The sequence below is a fragment of the Scatophagus argus genome, chromosome 19 (assembly GCF_020382885.2).
Source record: "Scatophagus argus isolate fScaArg1 chromosome 19, fScaArg1.pri, whole genome shotgun sequence".
Lineage (NCBI taxonomy): Eukaryota > Metazoa > Chordata > Actinopteri > Scatophagidae > Scatophagus > Scatophagus argus.
This window is the reverse complement of record NC_058511.1, coordinates 18,194,355-18,212,617: the sequence shown is the minus strand read 5'-3', so window position 1 is coordinate 18,212,617 and position 18,263 is coordinate 18,194,355. Positions and strand designations below refer to the sequence as shown.

General features: G+C 41.1%; 1 protein-coding gene across 2 annotated transcripts in view; it reads right to left on the bottom strand.

Annotated features, from left to right (window-relative positions):
* The window catches only part of enah (ENAH actin regulator), a 108,198-nt gene that overhangs the window by 77,612 nt on the left and 12,323 nt on the right, over nucleotides 1–18,263 (bottom strand). The window contains exon 1 of one of the 2 annotated variants that reach the window (XM_046373745.1): nucleotides 4,882–5,081. The exons of the other annotated variant lie outside the window; for it this stretch is intronic. Coding sequence (XP_046229701.1) covers nucleotides 4,882–4,895 — 14 coding nt within the window. The 5' untranslated portion in view covers nucleotides 4,896–5,081. Of the gene's footprint in view, nucleotides 1–4,881; nucleotides 5,082–18,263 lie in introns of those variants that run through there. 2 annotated transcript variants of the gene reach the window in all.

The window sequence follows — 18,263 nt, the reverse complement described above, 5'->3', positions numbered from 1 at the left end:
TACATTTACTTTTCAGCAAAACCATCAGGTAAACAGAAGACAGACATTTGGTTGAAAATACAATCATTCCAGTGGTGTGTCAACCAAATGTTAAATAAGCACCCCAAGAAATGAACATTTTTTGCTATACAGCATTTCCTGTAACAGTAAAATCCATATTAATACAAATAAAGTAATAACAGTAGCAATATTTCACTGTGTACTGCCTTAATCTAACAAACTTTTATTTCCCATGGTGGTAATACTTTCTATGAAGACCACATCTATTGCACATTATGAATTATATTACACTCCTAATGCTTTATGACTACAGTTATAAGACACATGATGCTTTCTGATGCACTATAACACCAATCATTAAACATGACAGATGGAGCTTATGAATTATAAGTTCTAGTGCCTTATGGATTGCGGTTGACAAGTTATAAACTAGAGGTTGACTGATGGGGCTTATAATGCATAAAGACTACCCATACTCAACTAAAGACATCCCATCACCATCAACATATTGATGCATCTGCAATAATTAGACCTTTGAGATTAAAATTGATCAGAAGTCACATCTATAATGTTTCATGACTGTTCATGCCTCAGAAAGCATCCTGTGTGTGGAGTGTAATCATAAGGCATTATGAACACATTATAATGCACTACAAATGCCCACACTACAAGCCAGAAGTTAAAATTAACATTACTAGTTACTTTTGACTCTTATTGGTCAGTATAAACGGCGCAGTTCATGGGTAGGTCACCTCTTATGCTCCATCGTGTGGCTGACAAATAAGACCAGCTGGTATGATGCGTCCTGATGTGAGAGGTGCAACACACGCTGACCAGAACTAAAGAAGCCTCAAACACTCTGGTACTGGACAAGAGATCATACAGTAAACACACACTCACACTTACACCCACATACACAAGGGTGCACACTGTCACACAGAAGAAACACGGAGGTTGAAATAAGCACACATAAATATTACAATGCAGCTCATATTTAATTGGAGACCTCCTTCCCCCCATTGCTGCCCAGTTATATGAACACTATCTTTAAGCAGACCCACTGAGGGGACAATAATTCACCGTCAGCCCTCCTCTTTAATTAAACTCTACAAACAGACTCCTCTTCTTAGTGTGTGTGTGTGTGTGTGTGTGTGTGTGTGTGTGTGAGATGCTGAGGAAGGGAGATGACATCATCCAGCGAGTCAGCAGTCCTTTTTGCCACACTGGGCAAGAAAGAAAACAACTACATCTGACTAAATGGAGAAAGAGGGAGTGTTTAGTTTTAGCTTCTAAACTCTGATTCTAATCAGGAAGATTTGTCAGAACAGTGGTGACTCTGCTTTCAAAATAAAAGTACAGCAAAAGAGAGTCAGATCAAACAGAAAAAGTCAAGTAAAGTAAAGAAAAAAAAAAACAAGGCAAGAAGGGGTAAGATGGAGAATATTTTCCTACAGTCCCTGTATTCGGGAGAGTATTGCTTCATCAAAAGATCGCCTGATGACTGGGTTACCCCTGGACATAAAAGACACGGGAACACAAAACAAGACAGAGATGATCAGGTGACAGCAAGGCCAGGTACATCTGTTACTGTCACAGTGTCATTGAGCAGACAGTGAAGTCCTGTTTAACCACAAAAACCATATGACCGTAACGAACTCTGGGAAATGAACACAGACATGTCTCAGAGCTGATATGTTGCCTATCAAGTGGCAGACAGGTGCAGGTGTGCCCATAAGACAGTCCTGGTGCTGTGATAACAATGGCGCATTTAATTCTCAACAAAGGGATCCTGACAATAAGTGATATAGTTACTTTTCTCGCACAACACAAAGAGTGTGAGAACACTGCCTTGCAAGAGACAGGAGAGAGTCCTATTACTGCCTAGATGGCAAAACTGACCAGAATAACGTGAAATTAAGCAGCCTTTGTCCTTTCATAACTCCCACAGGAACAGTTCAGGTACACTGAAATGCTCACGGATCAGTTTACATAAGAGCGCACCAAGGAGAAAGACCTGAAACGCACAGAGTTCAGCAGAAGTTGATGCGCTGCTGTGACATTTTTTTTTCCCCTTCATCTGCAGGTTGACCCTGAAACTAAGGTGCGAAGAAAACCTTGACATTTGAGAAAGAACAGAAATGGCTACACAGATCTTAGATAAAGAAGTACAATCACGCAACCTTGAATGTTTTTTCTCATCTGTTAGCTCTGGAGTGAAACACTTGTGCAAAGCAGTGTTTTCTTTTATCTCTTGTGTGAGTGATTCATGTCCTTGGCCATGAAACCAGAGGGAAAACAAGACTTCACCTGCCAAGAGCGTCAGCTGGCAGGTGTGTTATTGTCAGTGTTGCAGGTGAATCACTCAACAGAGAGAGACGTGAGAAAAGAAAACTTGTTATTGAATTAGGAGACACACAGGTTTGCGGTCTCCTTAATCAAAGTAACATTATGAGAACATGTGAGGTCAAAGGTAATGTACAGTTTAATCTTTTTCACATGCAATTACCAAATGCACTCATTTATTATTCACCTACCTGTCATGAGGTTTGGGTTCTGACACCTGCTTTTGTTTTGGGTCTGGTTCTGAGATGTAACCTCTAGGAGGTTAAGTCTCTGAGCAGGCTTCTGCTCTAATTGTCTACAAACATTGATGAGGGCAGGTGATACTATCTGTAACTGGCTCATGTTTAGATTTGAAAACTAAATTCTGTATTTTCTGAAGCATCGCTACTTCTCCTCCAGTGAAATAATCCAGTTTTGTCCTTTTATTTGTCCAAATCTAACAGTTTTGATATTATATCAATAATTTAAGCTTATCACTTCAATAGTTTACAATCTGTTTTTTTTATCATTTCCTACAAGCTGAAAGCATTAGTTAGATTGCTACTCAAAACTGTCATGCCTGGTGGTTTTCTGTCATGCCTGGTGTTTTTGTTATGCTTTGTCTTTTGATTTCTGTCCATGTGTCATGTTCCATGTTGTCTTGTGCTTCCATGTATTATGTTCAAGGTTTTTGTCATGTCCTGTTTTATTTTGAAAGTGTCTCTTCCCCTGTGTGCCCTGTATTCATGTAGCTTTGCTTTTAGTTTTCCTGATTGCTTTCTCCCTCCTGATGTGTGTCACCTGTGTCTCGTTGTCTTGTCTATTTAGTCCCTGTCTTCCCAGTCACCTTGGTCAGAGCGTCTGTGTTTTTTCCCCCACGTCATGTCAGGATCTTTTTGCCTTGCCATGCCTTGCCATGTTTTTTTGTAGATCTTCTGCCACAGTAAGAGTGCGCTACTAAGTTGTTTTTTGTTATAATTAATAAAAGACAATTGTTTTTGGACCACCTCGCCTGCCCGCTCCTTTTGACTCTGCATCGGGGTTCAGCTAATTTCTGCGTCAGCGACGCCGCCCAATCGTGACAAAAACTGTAGTGTTCCTGCCTGAAGTAAAAGTAAAACATAGAATCTTTAAGTTTTTAAGTTTTTACATTATTTTTAACTTACAAATGAGGATACTTAAACACAAATGGATTCAACAGGGGATTCAGCTGATTTCGGAATCAATTTGGCTTCCAGTGACATCTGAGGTGTTAAACTGTCTGCCTTTCATAGGGTGTAGACCCAATATCCTATCAAATACAACTGATAAGATGCACCCAAATAAATTCAGCATGAATACCTGACTATTATTCAACAGCTTGAAGAAGAAAAGATTTGATCTTAAAATACAAACTGTATGTAAACAATCCAAACTTACACAGAACAAAGACGGTTCATTCTGCCTGAAATGATCACTCAAGACTGCAGCACACAGGACAGGAGCATAACTCTGTGTTGCTGTCATTTGACCTGCAGCACTTCTGTTGTCCAGTCTGGACAATGATGTCATTGTTGCTGGGCGAACTGGCCCTCCCGGCTGACAACAGGTGACCCACAGACGGATGTGAGGTCAACACTGCAGCTTTGAGAAGGAGACGACGTCACAGTGAGCAAAAAAAACATTAATTCTAATATAAAACTATATTACTTAAACTGCAATAAGCCATAAAAATACACTTTGGTATTCACATGTCAACTACTGATGAAGGGCTCAAAACTGCCAATTAGCCCATAAGGCTGAAAACACACCATCTGCAAAACTGCAGGTACATGCAACTAGCCTGCCTCGCTTGAAAATAATGATGGAGGGAGACATGATGGGTTGTAGATATTTACAGCTCACTTTTGCTCATTTACATGTGAAACAACAGGCTAAAAGAATGTAGCAAATAAATCCAAGGACACGAATCAGCAGCATCTCCGCTGCAGTGATGATCACACTGATAAAACAGCAGATGCTGACTATACAAACAGTAGGGCAATTACCATCACAGAGAGATGAAACTCCACCAACATACACTTTACATAACCCAAGTGAGAAAGTCACCAAAAAGCGTTTAATACAATTCTACTGCAGCATGACTCCCCTGGAAATACAAAAGCAGCTAAAGAGGCAGTGAAGGAGAAAAGTGCCCCGTCACCTCACAGAGAGACGAATCTTATAGTGTAACTGAGCTAGAAAGCCACTCCGATTAGACTCTGCTGAGTTTAACAGCCACTGCAGTTCTATAAATATGTGAGCTTCTCATCTGGTGAGAGAGGCTCCAAATAATGAATGAATCGGCGGATGGCGCTAAGAGCTAAATCTAGTTCCTAATCTGAGTGGGAAGAGAGGCCAGAGAGACGAACAATAGTCAGGCTGAATACAGAAACACAGGACTAATCTTCAATGTTGTGATAATACAGCAGGTAAGGAAAGGGAATATGTTTCATAAATACAATCGAGCCTCCTTTCATTTGATAGTGTAACCTTACTGACCGCTAAATCCTGCTTCTCAACCGGTCCGCTGACACTTACGAGTCACGAGTCATCTTGGTGTTGGTAATGGCTGAACCCGGCACCTCCACCTCAAAGAAAAACTGCTGCTGGAGGCGTTTGGTCTAATTCTTCCAGTCTCCACTTTCTCCACAGACCGACTGACTGCTGGACTGGCTTGACGACTGACTGGCTGACTCCAGAGGGGGAAAGTAAACTGGCATTTAGACGGACAGTGACAGTGGCAAACCCACCCACCAACATGCAAGGCCTGCTTGACCCTCCCCCTCCCCATTTCACCCGTACACCCGCTCACCTCACTGGAGCCAGGGCTAAAAGTGGAGCAGCTGGGTGGTGGTGACAGGGGGTGCAATAGGTCTACACTTGGGGGTCGTCAGTATAACCCCCTCCCCCCCGGCAAATGTCTCTCCTGGCCTGCCCAAAAATAGATACCCTGACCTGCACACATCATCAGCTTAACCAATACTCGTTTACTCATTCTGCTACAGATGTTAGCATCTATTAAAAGAGAAGCTAACAAGCCTATGAAACAAATTGTATCATTATGAAAATCAGTGACATAAGCCCTCTGACTTTCAACCTCACAGTGTAGCGGTTATGATCTTTCAAAGTTTAAAGTGCTACCTTTCATTGAAAGGGGTCCTCACTCTGTGAAAATAGTCGTATAATGTCTTTTGTGGCTCCACAGGAGGTTTGTCAAGTTTCTAGAAAATACACTTAGATGCCATCACCAGGGTTATATCAGCTTTGGCCTGGGGACCTCTAGAATATGGTGTAGCTGGTGAACTTTGCAAGATGTGGGACTTCACCAGACTGGAAGAGTCTGACAAAAGGATGTTATTACTTGCATTCAAAAAAACATGTGGTTTGTTGTTTTTAGATCCATATGATCAGGACTACATGTACAGGACTTTGACACTTGGCATCTTTGTGGCTTCAGGTATATTTTCTTCAGCACATCTTGTTATAGCCATTCAAAACTTTTGATTTTGACATTTTTACAACACTAAACCAGTTGGTTTTTCTAATCCAAACAACTGCCTTTCTTTTTGGATTCCTCAAGTAGACCCGCGGTATTGTTGTCCCATTAAGAGTACAGTGGTCACTATAAGGAAAGCTGTCAGTATACTTCAAACCAAGTGTTTATCGAATAGCGTCTGAGACCTCCTTTTCAGCAACAGAATTAGCTTTGGACAGATTTTTTTTTTTTTTTTCAAAACTTTCCAAACCACACAATCCAACACTGCCATTTCATGCAGCAATTGGTGTGAAAGTAAGAGGGAACTGTACTTTATTTGCAAGTCTTCTTTTTCACTCTTCGCACAACTAGTAAGTACAACACAGAGAGTGCCTCTGGGTGTTTCTCAAAGTATGCAGCTGTTTCTACAATTTGCTGCATGAAGACAACAAAGAAATTCAAAAGACTTCGAGGAGAAGAATTGGGAAAGTGGTGCTATGCAGCCAGTGAGAGACAATGACTGCAGACTTCTTGTCCTTGTATAGCTTTTGCCTTTAAATTCTGTGGCATCGAACCGAAATAATCCATCACCAGGTGATATTGAAACTTCGCTGGCCAAACGACACTTGTATTCAATCTATTTGCACCCACATCTAGAAAAACCCAACATAATTTGCATGGTTTTGCTGCCAGAGTTCTTCGATTTCATTTAACGTTTGAGTTCTATAACCAATAGATATCAAACCTGCCATTTGATTGATGAGTTTCAATCAGTTGTGTTTAACAAATATAGTTCAGTGTGAAAAGATTACATAATGTTCAAATATGTTCAAAATGCATTTTCAATTAACAAACTATTAGTACTCTCAGCCATGAGTTACAGTTCCCTACAGCACAGCGGTCTGTAACCTGCCTACACTCAAGAGCACAACTGATCTGAAGCCCACTAGATCAATGGACCTGCAGGAATAGAAAGGTCGGGTTCCCACAAGAACACTCTGGGGACCATGGAGAGAAACACGGGATGGATCCATTCCATGGACCACACATCAAGGTGTTTCAGGTCAATAACCCATCTACTCATGGTTACTGGAGTGCCAGTGGAGTATGAGTGTAGATGCAGAGGGAACCTGTTGGGGGCCTCATCCTACATATGAGCTTTGCACTAAAGAGCTGTCTATCACTCACTTTTCCCCGTTTGCAGGTCAGCTCTGATGGCATGTGCTTCGTTCACCTGAGGAAGGCAAACACACTGTATCAGTGACACAAGTGTATAGCTCGGTCACACATGGCCTTGACCCTAATAGGATATGTAGGTCAGGGGCTTCATGTGCGACGCACCATGGAGGTCAAAGGTCAAATGTATCCTGTGTCTGTCTTTCAGGAGTCATGTTTACTGGTATGACCTACTGCTACAGTATGTTAGCTCTTAAATAGCCCAAGCTGTCTGCTGATTCCTTACCCCGCAATCACCAAACACCCAAATAGATACAGTATGCCTTTAATCATGGTCTGCTATGACAAACGTTTGCCAATTCAATTCAGTACGGAAAGTTAAATGGGCTCAAAAAGGAGAGCAATCCTCATCCTGATCACTGCCATGCCTCTTCTGTAGATTAAAAAATAAAATCCTAAATGAAATCTAATAGTCACAAATGTCAGCAGTGTGGGTCAAATCCACAAAGGGGCACATTGCTTTATTTAACATTCAGCCACTCACTAAAATCAATATTTCAGTTGATGTGACTTATGGCTGAACAGCAGTGGGTCTGACCAGGACTTTTACACCACTGTTTTCTCCTTGCCTTCCCCTGTTATTGACACTGAACAACACATCACACAAACATACGTCATTTACTGTATAAATGGGGCAATTTATTGATCAAGTGATAAATTTGTAAGACCTTCAATGTGATGCATCTCTGGGAAGCACTGAAGGCCTTCCGGGCTTCCGTGAGGGTGTAGCCTTCAAACCTTGAAATGGAAGGAAATCCTTGTTTGTTCCATCAATATACTCGACCTGATGGCCATATCCTGACAGAGAGTCAATATATATGCCCATTATAGTGTATAACAATGATCCATTGGTTATACTGTAGACAATTGATATAATGTTAACAATACAATACTGAAAAGGTCTAACAACACGAAAGAACAGTGAAGGTAGATTAATTTTATAAATTCATTTCATTAACTAGTGTTAGTGATTAACAATTAAGAAGTAAACAAACACTTCTCTTCAGACAAATGCGTATATTAACTAAAAAAAAAAAAGTTTTTTAAAAAGGTGGATGTGAATGAATTGCAACAACATTTGTGATGGTACGAGCTTCCCTTAAATGTGTCATGTAAAGTTCAGTCAGTTCAAAGCAGGAGGAGGAGGCTGTTTGGGGGTCCATCAAAACTTGAGACCAGAAGTGAGTTTTGATGACATGTTCAAGGTGTAAAGAGATGAAGCTGTGGCAGCAGGTTGGTGGGGAAGAGTTATGGTTATGGCAGACAAGAACGCCACTGAAAACCATGGATGTTTGTATCACAGCTTCGGTCTCTCCCTTTTTGCAGGCATCCAACTCCCCGATATGATGTAGCAAAAAGCAGTTGAAACTGTGTCTTCATAGTTATACAGGAGCACCACATACAACAAGTAGAGGGGGAAGGAAGAAAGCAAAGAAAGAAAGAAAGGAAGAAGTCACACAGTGGCAAGGACACCAGAAGAATCAGTGGCAATAAACCTCCTCCTTCACTAAACAGAGAAAGGGCCAATGTATCACTTCTTCTAAAGTTTACCAGCACCCACTCTCAAACGCACTCTCCATTCATTCATCCTTCCAGCCCACTCTTTTACTCCCTTCTTTTCTCAGTATCTGCTGTTTTCCCACTCTGCTCTCTCTTTTTACTCTCTCTTCCTGATACCCCTCCACCCCTCCCAGCCCCCCATTCACTGTCTCTCCTCTCGTCTCCTCAGCTCACCTCTCAAGTTAATAGGCCATTGATGTGGTCTCTATGGTGATGTCATTCCACTGGACAGGAACTGGCCAATGGACTGAGAGGATTAAGAGCACACTGAGCATCCTGCGAATGTGTGCGCGAGTACGTGGTGGAGTATGAGCTGCACATTTGCCTTGCACAAATAAATATTTTTTGCAGTGTGTGTGCATGTGTGTACATGTGAAGCAATACTTTGTTTGAAACAACTTCCTTTTCCATTTATTCTATAGTTAAATGATCCATGGCTAAATGATTCTAGCAACTAATGTTGTTGTCATGTAATGTTTTTGTAAAATCAACTATCTTTCTGGACAGCATTCAGGAAACATTAACATTATTAAATGTTAATAATATATCTAATGTTTTTAATGTTTATGAGTGACGGCTGATTGCTCAGTCAGAAAAATGGTTGCAAACTGGAAAATGTTGTTTTGCATTTGTCCTTTTTGGATTTAAATACACAAAAAGATCTATCAAAATTACACAACACTCCCAAAATTATATTATTATATTTCTCTCTCTTACACACACACACACACACACCCCCACACATTACTGCTCAGGATTTATTACTCACAAGTCAAAGACTTACAGTACACATCAGTGTCACAACATGACTGGTTAAACCTGCTGAAAGTGTGCACTTACAGCCAACTTGCATGTGGGTGAATGTGTACATGAAAAACATAAAGGCATAGATCCACTAGAATCACGGTGCTGACTTGTCCATCTGCAGAACAGCAAACATTAGCTGTGTTTGGTAGCAACGTTCTGTTGCTACAATAAGCTCCAAGACTCCCATCTATCAAACTCCAGTGTGGTTACAGGAGAATGAGTGGGTGAAAGAAAAACAGAAAGACACAAAACATCGTGAAAGAATTTCCTGTCCGCAATGAGAAAACTAATCAATTTTTCCAGCATGTGAAAGGATTTCAGCTGGTGGAGATTTTGCTGCCAGTGAATGAGATGCTAAATTATTTTAATGAGATGTTTTGGCACAACTGCATTGTCCCGGCCAGGAGCCCTTGAGATCTTGACAGAGCACAGGCTGGAGAGGCTTGACACAACCAGTGGAAGATGAACCTGGGGTGGCGGCAAGCAACAAGAATCAATGTAAGTTGAGTTTATGAAGAGGAAGAGGTATGACAGGAAAGAGAAGCTGGAAGATTCATGTTTTCATGACTGCAGTTTAGTAAAGATCTAAGGAACTGCATCTTGATTTCATCACTCCATTTGTCACTGCAAACAGCAGGGCAGACCACTATCTGATCACTATCCTTTGGATCATCATATAAATGTGCTTCCCATGCAGTTGTCCTTAGCTGGCTTCCTTTGTCAGACCTACTCTCTGTGCCAGTAAGCTCACCAGTATAACATTAAACGCTACAGCCAACGTCTCAACAAGACTTCAAATGATTTCTTCAGCACTGGTGGAAACACAACACACGAAAAGAGAGACCCTTGGAAGAAGTAAGCATCAGGAAGCAGGCGCTACTAACTTGTCCGTGCGACAGACTGGCTGTAGGCACTCCCACCTGCTACAAACTTTAATGAATTGGTCCAATAACAAAGGCACACAAAGTTTATGCAAAGACAGTATCAGAGATCTGGATGTTATCTTGCTCAACAAACCTAATTATTTCACTTGTTAAATTCAAATTGGTTCTCATTTATTCATAAGAAATAGTTAAGAATACTTCAGTTCCTCAGTTGAGCTCCTCATTATCTTCCTCTATCTTTAGCCTCTCTCCCTGTTTTCAAACACAAACGTTTGTTTCTAATCAGTCATGGGAAAATGCTGAGCTGCTGGTGAATGAGAGGAATTTCAATGGCATACTCGAGTCAGATAGCTCTAGGCAGCATGCAGTTATCGACAGCCTGCATCATGATAAGGCTGACAGGTTAATGCAGTGACCTAATATTCTATTAGTAATTTCTTTCTTATCCTGTATGCATACAGCGACGACCTCGTTATCCGCTCAGCTCAAAATCAACGTCAGACAGTGAACACCTACAACAGCCATGTCTTACAGAGGCAGTGCTCATGTTAGTCAGCACACAGTATCCCCTGATGTGCTCCAATTGACAAAATTATCAGTGGCAAAGATGCTAAATAAATAAATAAGCTCATTAACAGCATATTAAAGTACTGCATCCAATGACAGAATAACGCCAGAAAAGCTCCTGTTCAGAAACAAATGGAAGGTGCGAAAACAGCCAAGAAAAAAGGAAGATGTTTTAAACCAGAACGGCAGAAGAAATTTCACTGGGGCATGAGACCATGACGCCCACTGGCAAAGGTAGACACCCATGGTGTTCCTATGTTTTCTAACATTGTTGGATGGAAAGTTAAAATATTCTCAACCAGAGGAGTCACAATATACTGATATTATAACAATGATGATGATCAACAGCAGCTGAACAGTGTTCAACAAAATAAATGTTCCTGTCATGTTAATAATCCAGCATAATAAGTATTCTGAGTGGAATTAATATGTCAAAGAAAGCTTTCAGTGGATATCGCAATAACAGCGTTACGGTGAATCATAGCATCATTGTTTTTTGTGATTCACTGTTGTTTAAATACAGGCTATATATGTAGAGTAGTTGTTCTATGTGACAGGGATTCTGTAATATTAACAGCCATATTGGCCATCAAATCTAGCATAAACCCTGTTCAGATGAGGACGAGGACATGCTCAGCATGTTCACTCACACGCACAGCTTTTAAAATCTTCCCTCAAGCATCCTGTAATAAAGTAAGTGTCTCATTTTCCACCAACTTGCTTCCTGGTTAGACTGAAAAGAAGGAGAACAGTTTGTAAAAAGGTTTTGTTGGGGCCATTCCTACACGCCCTGTGCCTCCTCTGCAGCCAGTATGTGCTGAGCCTGTGGAATTCTTCTCACACAGGGGTCTGTTTGTGACTGTGTTGGTATTTTATTTTGGACTTTCATCGACCGTTTCCTGGGTTTGCGAGTGTGTGTGCTGTCTGTGTTCTGTTACAGAGCACTGCCTGCCTCCGGCTGCCGTAACAGGGCTGCACAGGCTGATGGCATCTGCAGACGTGTAAGATGACGAGCTGCAGGAAGTCTAAACATAGGAGTGTAAGCTCCACAACAGAAAGTGGATATACCCATTCAAAGTGGAGATGCTGTCTCGGATTGGCTTGGCAACAACTTGATGACTGAATGAGACCCTAATCAGAGACAATTTCAAGTCTGCATTTTACAGTCAAAAATAAACAATAGGAAGGAATCTGTTCAAATGGGTCCAACAAACATTTCACCTATGCTAATAATTTCCAGAAATATTACAAGAAGGAGAACAGGTTGTTATGCCAGCAATTAATGGCAGATACTTTGCCATCTTTCTTGTTAACTCTGAGGAAGTCTCAGAAAACCTTTCAGACAGTGCATTGGAAACAACTGTGTTACAAGACCAAGGATCCTATTTTAACCATGCAAGTGTAACAACATGAATACCAGTAGATCCTCAGTGTACAGACTGCATTGGTCTCTCCAAATTCATCTGCTATTTTTATTCATGCGGGTGCAGCAGCGCAAAGTGCAAAGAGCTGGGTGATGAGGAATACAGATCAGAGGGTGTGGTGATCAATGAATATACTCTCAGTCAGTCACATCACTGTTATCATAACTCCGAAATAGCTGAGCCAATCACAATGAATTATGCAAACGACAACAGATGGGGGGGAAAAAAAAATCAGCTTTTCAGGAAATCATATTGTTGTCTGGGTGGTGCAGAACAGCACAACGTGAACACACAGCAGCACAAATCTACAACTCAAGGTACATTTAGATTTAAGTCCCCAGAAAAAAAGACAGTTTGAGATATCTTTCCTCAGTGCCTGTCCAACACACTTTTTCCACCCAAACACCGACCCCATACTTTGTGCTACCTTGTGTGAATGAACCGTGCTCCTGTTTGCCTCTCTCCTCCTACCTGAACACCAAAACACCACACAGAGGGGAAAAACAAATTCCAAGGTCAGGACCATATGGTCAGAACGCTGCTGTCACCGTTTGTCGCATCGCCACAAGAATGAGGCTTCCTGCTTTTCCTGACTGTGGTCATTACAGCCTCACCCAGGCCTTAGCATGGCCAGAGAGTACACTTGAGAATGATGGGAACATAATTAATTTTAAAAGTATGTGGTCACAAATCAAAATACTGCACTACTGGACTGATGAGTACTGGATAAAAAAAAAATAAAAAAAATCAAGAAGTCACTGAAGTAATAAATACAATATGCATAAATGTGGTGGGGGCTGGAGGAAAAAGACTGAGCTTTTGGTGATGTCACAAGATTACCATATTCATCAGGAGTCATTTTCTCAGCACAATGAACACCTGTGCTAGATTTCATTGCAATTCATTCAATGGTTGTTAAGGTATTTAAGTTTCTACCAAAGTGCTGGACCAATAAAACAACCACATTAGATTATCATTATTATCATCACAGCAGCAAGGAGGACTGTAAGAAAGCAAAATGAAACACAGAGCAATAAATAATGCTGCGGCTCACAGATACACACCAAATAAAATCATCAGTAATTATTCATTAATTATTGTTTTTGATTGATGCATGGAAGAATAATTGAGAAATGTTAATGAGGATTGTGCCCCACTGCTGGGGTGCGCTGACTCACACATGACATTAAGAAGACTCAAAAGACTCCACTGGTCAGATCTCACAGCTTTGGCTCCAGCCTGCTGCTGTGGTGAGAAACAAAGATAGGAAAAAAATGAAAGAACGAGTACAAAGCCTGTTAATAAGCTGATTGATGGCAGAGAGGCATAAAGCAATCAAGCCCGCAGAGAGGAGAGGGAAGCTGACAGCATTTTTAAAGATTACAAACAGTCAGCACTGCAAGCCTTCATTAATTATCTTGTTTGAGAAAAAGTGCTACACAAACACTTTTATTAATTATACCACAATTCAAAAGTACTGGATGGTGCAATTTCATCAGAGACAGGAAGTTTCCCTTGGTTTTATTAACCAGGTTTGGTCAATCCACAGGCGTTCTGCTTTCTGGGCATTTTTCCCAGTGTTGAATAAAAATTTGGGGGGAGAAACTATGTCGCATACGATCCATACAGCAATCAACCTTGGGGCAAACATGTGAAAAGCAGATTGATTTTTCGGGGCCTCTGTACCTGCTGTGGCTCGTGGAGGTGTGATTAGGTCCAGATGAGAAGAGACTGAGCTGACACACAAATATAAATTACCTTGTGGAGGGGGTGGGCAGGGTTAAACTTATCTGGTATGATGTAAGAGTGTATGTGTGCACATGGATGAAATATCCTATAATTACCCATCAGCTCACATGGAGATTGATGAGACACCAAATAAATTCTTCTTACTTTTCTCTGCTCCTCCTCCTCCTCCTCCCCCCCTTCAGCAGATACCAGTGAGTCAGTGAGGCCACAGCGGTGACCGGCTGCAACATAATATACCAGCCAACCACACATCAAAGTACTCAGAAGAAAGGTTTAACTTTTTTGGAAGCCAATCCCATCAATCACTGCAACATTCTCATTTAAAAAAAAAAACAAAACAAACAAAACAAAAAATAAGTAACAGAGCTGCTTGGAAGAACTTGTGGCCAAGAGAAAAGTCAAATCAATTTGGCAGATCACAGGCCAGCACCAAATGGTAATCGGTCAACTCACAACTGTTTGAGATCCCCTGCTGACAGATTATACAAGAACTGATGTGAAAACACAAAGCGGTGAAAGGAAAATGTAAAAGTCATATCTTTCAATGTCTGTGCTTGAAAAAAAATGTGTGCTTTCTGCGATTCACATTTCAGCCTAAAAGTAGCATCATCAAGAGTTTGAACAGTTTTGCCACATTTTCATATTATATCAGTGATGACATTTAATGCAAATGATGACATTTTAATATTCAAAGATTGTTTTTGTTTTTTGTTTTTTTAACAGAATGGGATTAGAGTGAAAAGAATGTTACATAAGTACTTGGTTGACAAAATGAAAGCTCCTTTTCAGGCTGAATCCTCCATGTTAGGTAAGAGCAGATATGATGGTGGGAATACTGGGAAGAAAAACAAACTGGTTGTCTCTCACATGCATCATCGCAGATTGCGATGGCCTAGCCTTTGCAGCTTGCATTGTCAGTCACAATCACACCGCGAGCAAAGGCTTTCATGGAGCTAATTACAGTCAAAAACACAGTCCAATCTGTACATCCAACCCAAGTGTTGTGAGAGTTAGAGAGAGAGAGAGTTAGAGTCGTTAATACTGTGTTCTTTGGTTTGTTTATGCGCCTCTCTGCTCATATTCCTGACACATTCCTGTAAACAGCAGATATGCTCTGATCTAAGAGTGTGAGTGTGGTCACAGACTTTGTGTGTAATGCTGGTGTTTGCACAGAGGTCTTTACTCAGCAGGGAATTTCACAAAGACAACAGGAGCTCGGCCAAAGCATCAGCAAAAGAAACAAAAAGCCCTAATGAAGCTGCCAGCTCCCCTCCTCTCACCTGGCTTTCCCTTTGCTTTGCATTTTCTCAATTACTGAAAATATTTATGGAAGCCAAGCTTGTAGCCTCCTCATCCCATCTAGGGGTGTGATTAGGACAAAAAAAAGAAAAAACAAAAAAGGCCAGACCCCTTTGTGTCACAGCCTCAATCTTTCCATCAGTATTTTGCTTGAAACTTCTAAGAAGTTGAAAGCTCATCTGTATCTCAAAAACACCCATCGACTAACATTTAGTGATCATAATTACATTCACGGCTCAATAATAAAGACTGTGTGCTGACCCGGGTGTTAGAGAAAGTGGGTGAAACCACAACTATGTATTGCACAGTTTAGTTTTAGTTGTTATTGGATAATTAAACTATGGGAAAAACTTTGATAGATTTCTCACCCACAAGTAGGCATCTGTGATACAGATCACACTGGACATTTTACCAAAAAAGATATTCCTCAGTATCTTTTTATATATCTTTTATTTCTAATGATAAAAATCTTACACAGTCTCGATACTGATCCCTTACATTTTTTTTTCTATTACTGTAACAAAGACACTCATCAAGCAGAACATTTTACAGTTAAATCAACTCACACAGAAATGAACAAGGGCTCTAATGTATATTCACTGTGGGCCCGAAAACAGGAAACCCAAAGAAACCTGAAAAAATGGTTTCAGCACATATGCATTACCTCATCTGTGAACATTTCTGTCACGTCAGATAGATTTTCATTGGCAATGATGGTTGTTTAACCATGAAGACAACAGCTCCCATGATCCCACACTGCAGTGTGCATTTAAGCCCTGGTCAGTGTTGATACTGATTACGCCAACATTTGAGCTGAGAAGTTTGAAACTTCTTCCAGGCCCCAAAGCACACTCAAAGATATAAACGCAATCGCCATAAACTGCTGTCGCAGGGCCCTAATAAACTGGCCGTGTTTGCAGTGTGAAACAATAGCTACGAGCCATCTGTCAGTGTGGGCGTGAGAAAGACAGAGAAAACTGAGAGAAGGGACTGAGAGGTGGAGCGCGAAAAGAGAAGAGGAGAAGATGGTGAAGGACCAACGTGGAAATGAATGAAGAGAAAGAGAGACTGACAGCGAGAGGAGTGAGAGACAGAACAGCTGATGTACTGTAATGTTCACAAGCCGAAAACAGCATTCACGCGTCAAAGACCTCCTCAATAGCTGATTGTGAATTGTGCTGCTGTTCACTGCGCACACACACATTTTAATGAGGAGAAAGAACAAGCAAAAAAAATAAATAAATAAGTTGGAATAACAGCTTTTGTCGTTCCGATAACGGTGATTTAAACTGGGGTAAAAAAAAAGCTGCATTAGCAAATATAGTGACACACTTTTCTGAATGAGGCGGAAGCTGGACACGACCATCACAACATGAAGCTGTAGTTGAAAAGTTGAATTGAATTCAGACAGCAATCAAAGACAGCAAATGCCCTGTTTGTCTGTTTCCTTACACAGGGGTTTAGAACTTTACAATCGAATACAAAGATCTTTATTCCAGGCTTTTATGTTCTACTGTTTGCATAAAATGCCCTTCATAATTTGATGGGGACTAAACAGAAAATAGGCAGGGAAAATAAAACAAAGAGATGGAAAAACAGAGAGACCTAGAGGCTTAGGATGGGGGGGCTGCACTGCAGAAGTGAAGCGCTTCTATTCATCTTGAGCTGATAAGACCAGACTTGGCTCAGACAGTGTAGGACAGAGACTGCTCTAGGTCTCAAACACACACACACACACAGATTTCCAAGCTGACTTTGAGGAAGTTTGAAGACATGCCCAAACATCAAACAGATTTTTATTAAAGGATAAGTCAAGTGCTATTCTTATAACCAACTCTCTGGTTTCCCTGCCCTATCTGGAGCACTCAAGGTCAGTCACAAATACATATAATTTCATGTTTTAAAAACAGAAGATCTTTTCTGGAAACAGCTGTGCACCGCAGTTTGTAGCCACCACCACTTAAAAGTGAATGGACTACTAAGAGAAAAAAAAAATCAACCAATCGTTTACGTGTTCAAGGTAAGGAAGGGAACATGTCACCGAGTGCAACAAGGTGGACAACAATGGAGCTCTCTATCACAGCTTGGATACACACACACACACACACACAAAATACTTGTTAGATTTGTTGAAGAGAATAAAAGAAGAGACTGCAGGGGCACCAAGACTAAATTGGAAAGTGGCACATCAGCGCTACTTAAAGCAGCTATGATACACTACTCTCAGCAGACACAGGCAAATAAGCAGATGAGGGAAGTCACTATTACCAGGTCTACAGCACAAAGCGCACCAAGTGTGTTTTACGGGAATGTATGGACTGACTGACGTGTCCAGATTGTAGTTTGTGACCCTCGACAGGAGCAGAGACAACACACAGAGGAGAAAGGGGGAAAGGACAGACAGCTGCTGTGGAGGGGGGGGACAGATGGACAAACAGAGCAGCCACCTGTTTTTCCTCTTCAGACACATTTACACTCAGACAGTCAGTGTTCTTCAACCAAAATCAGAGCAAAAGAGCAAATCATTACACTGGCCTGCCAATGGTTCAGCTTCACAAACACACACACGAACACACTGGCAGGCAGGGTATTGGGCATTAGGTTGGCAGAAGCATTACAGTCTGCCACATAAGCCTCTTCCAGTTTTTACTACCAGTGACATCTGCTGCCTGAGGTTACATGTGTGGATACAGCACTTACACTGATAATACAGCAATGCTGACAGCAACACTGGGAATATGATCTGCAAAAACACGATACACTCATAGTGGAGAAGCTGAAAAACTACCACGGATTTGAATAATTAAGGTCGTTCAGTGCAAATTACAAAAAAGAACTGAGCGCAGGTTCAGGATGCAGGCGGGTGTCTTTTCATAGAACAGCTTATAATTTTGAATTATATCATTAAAAGATTTCACA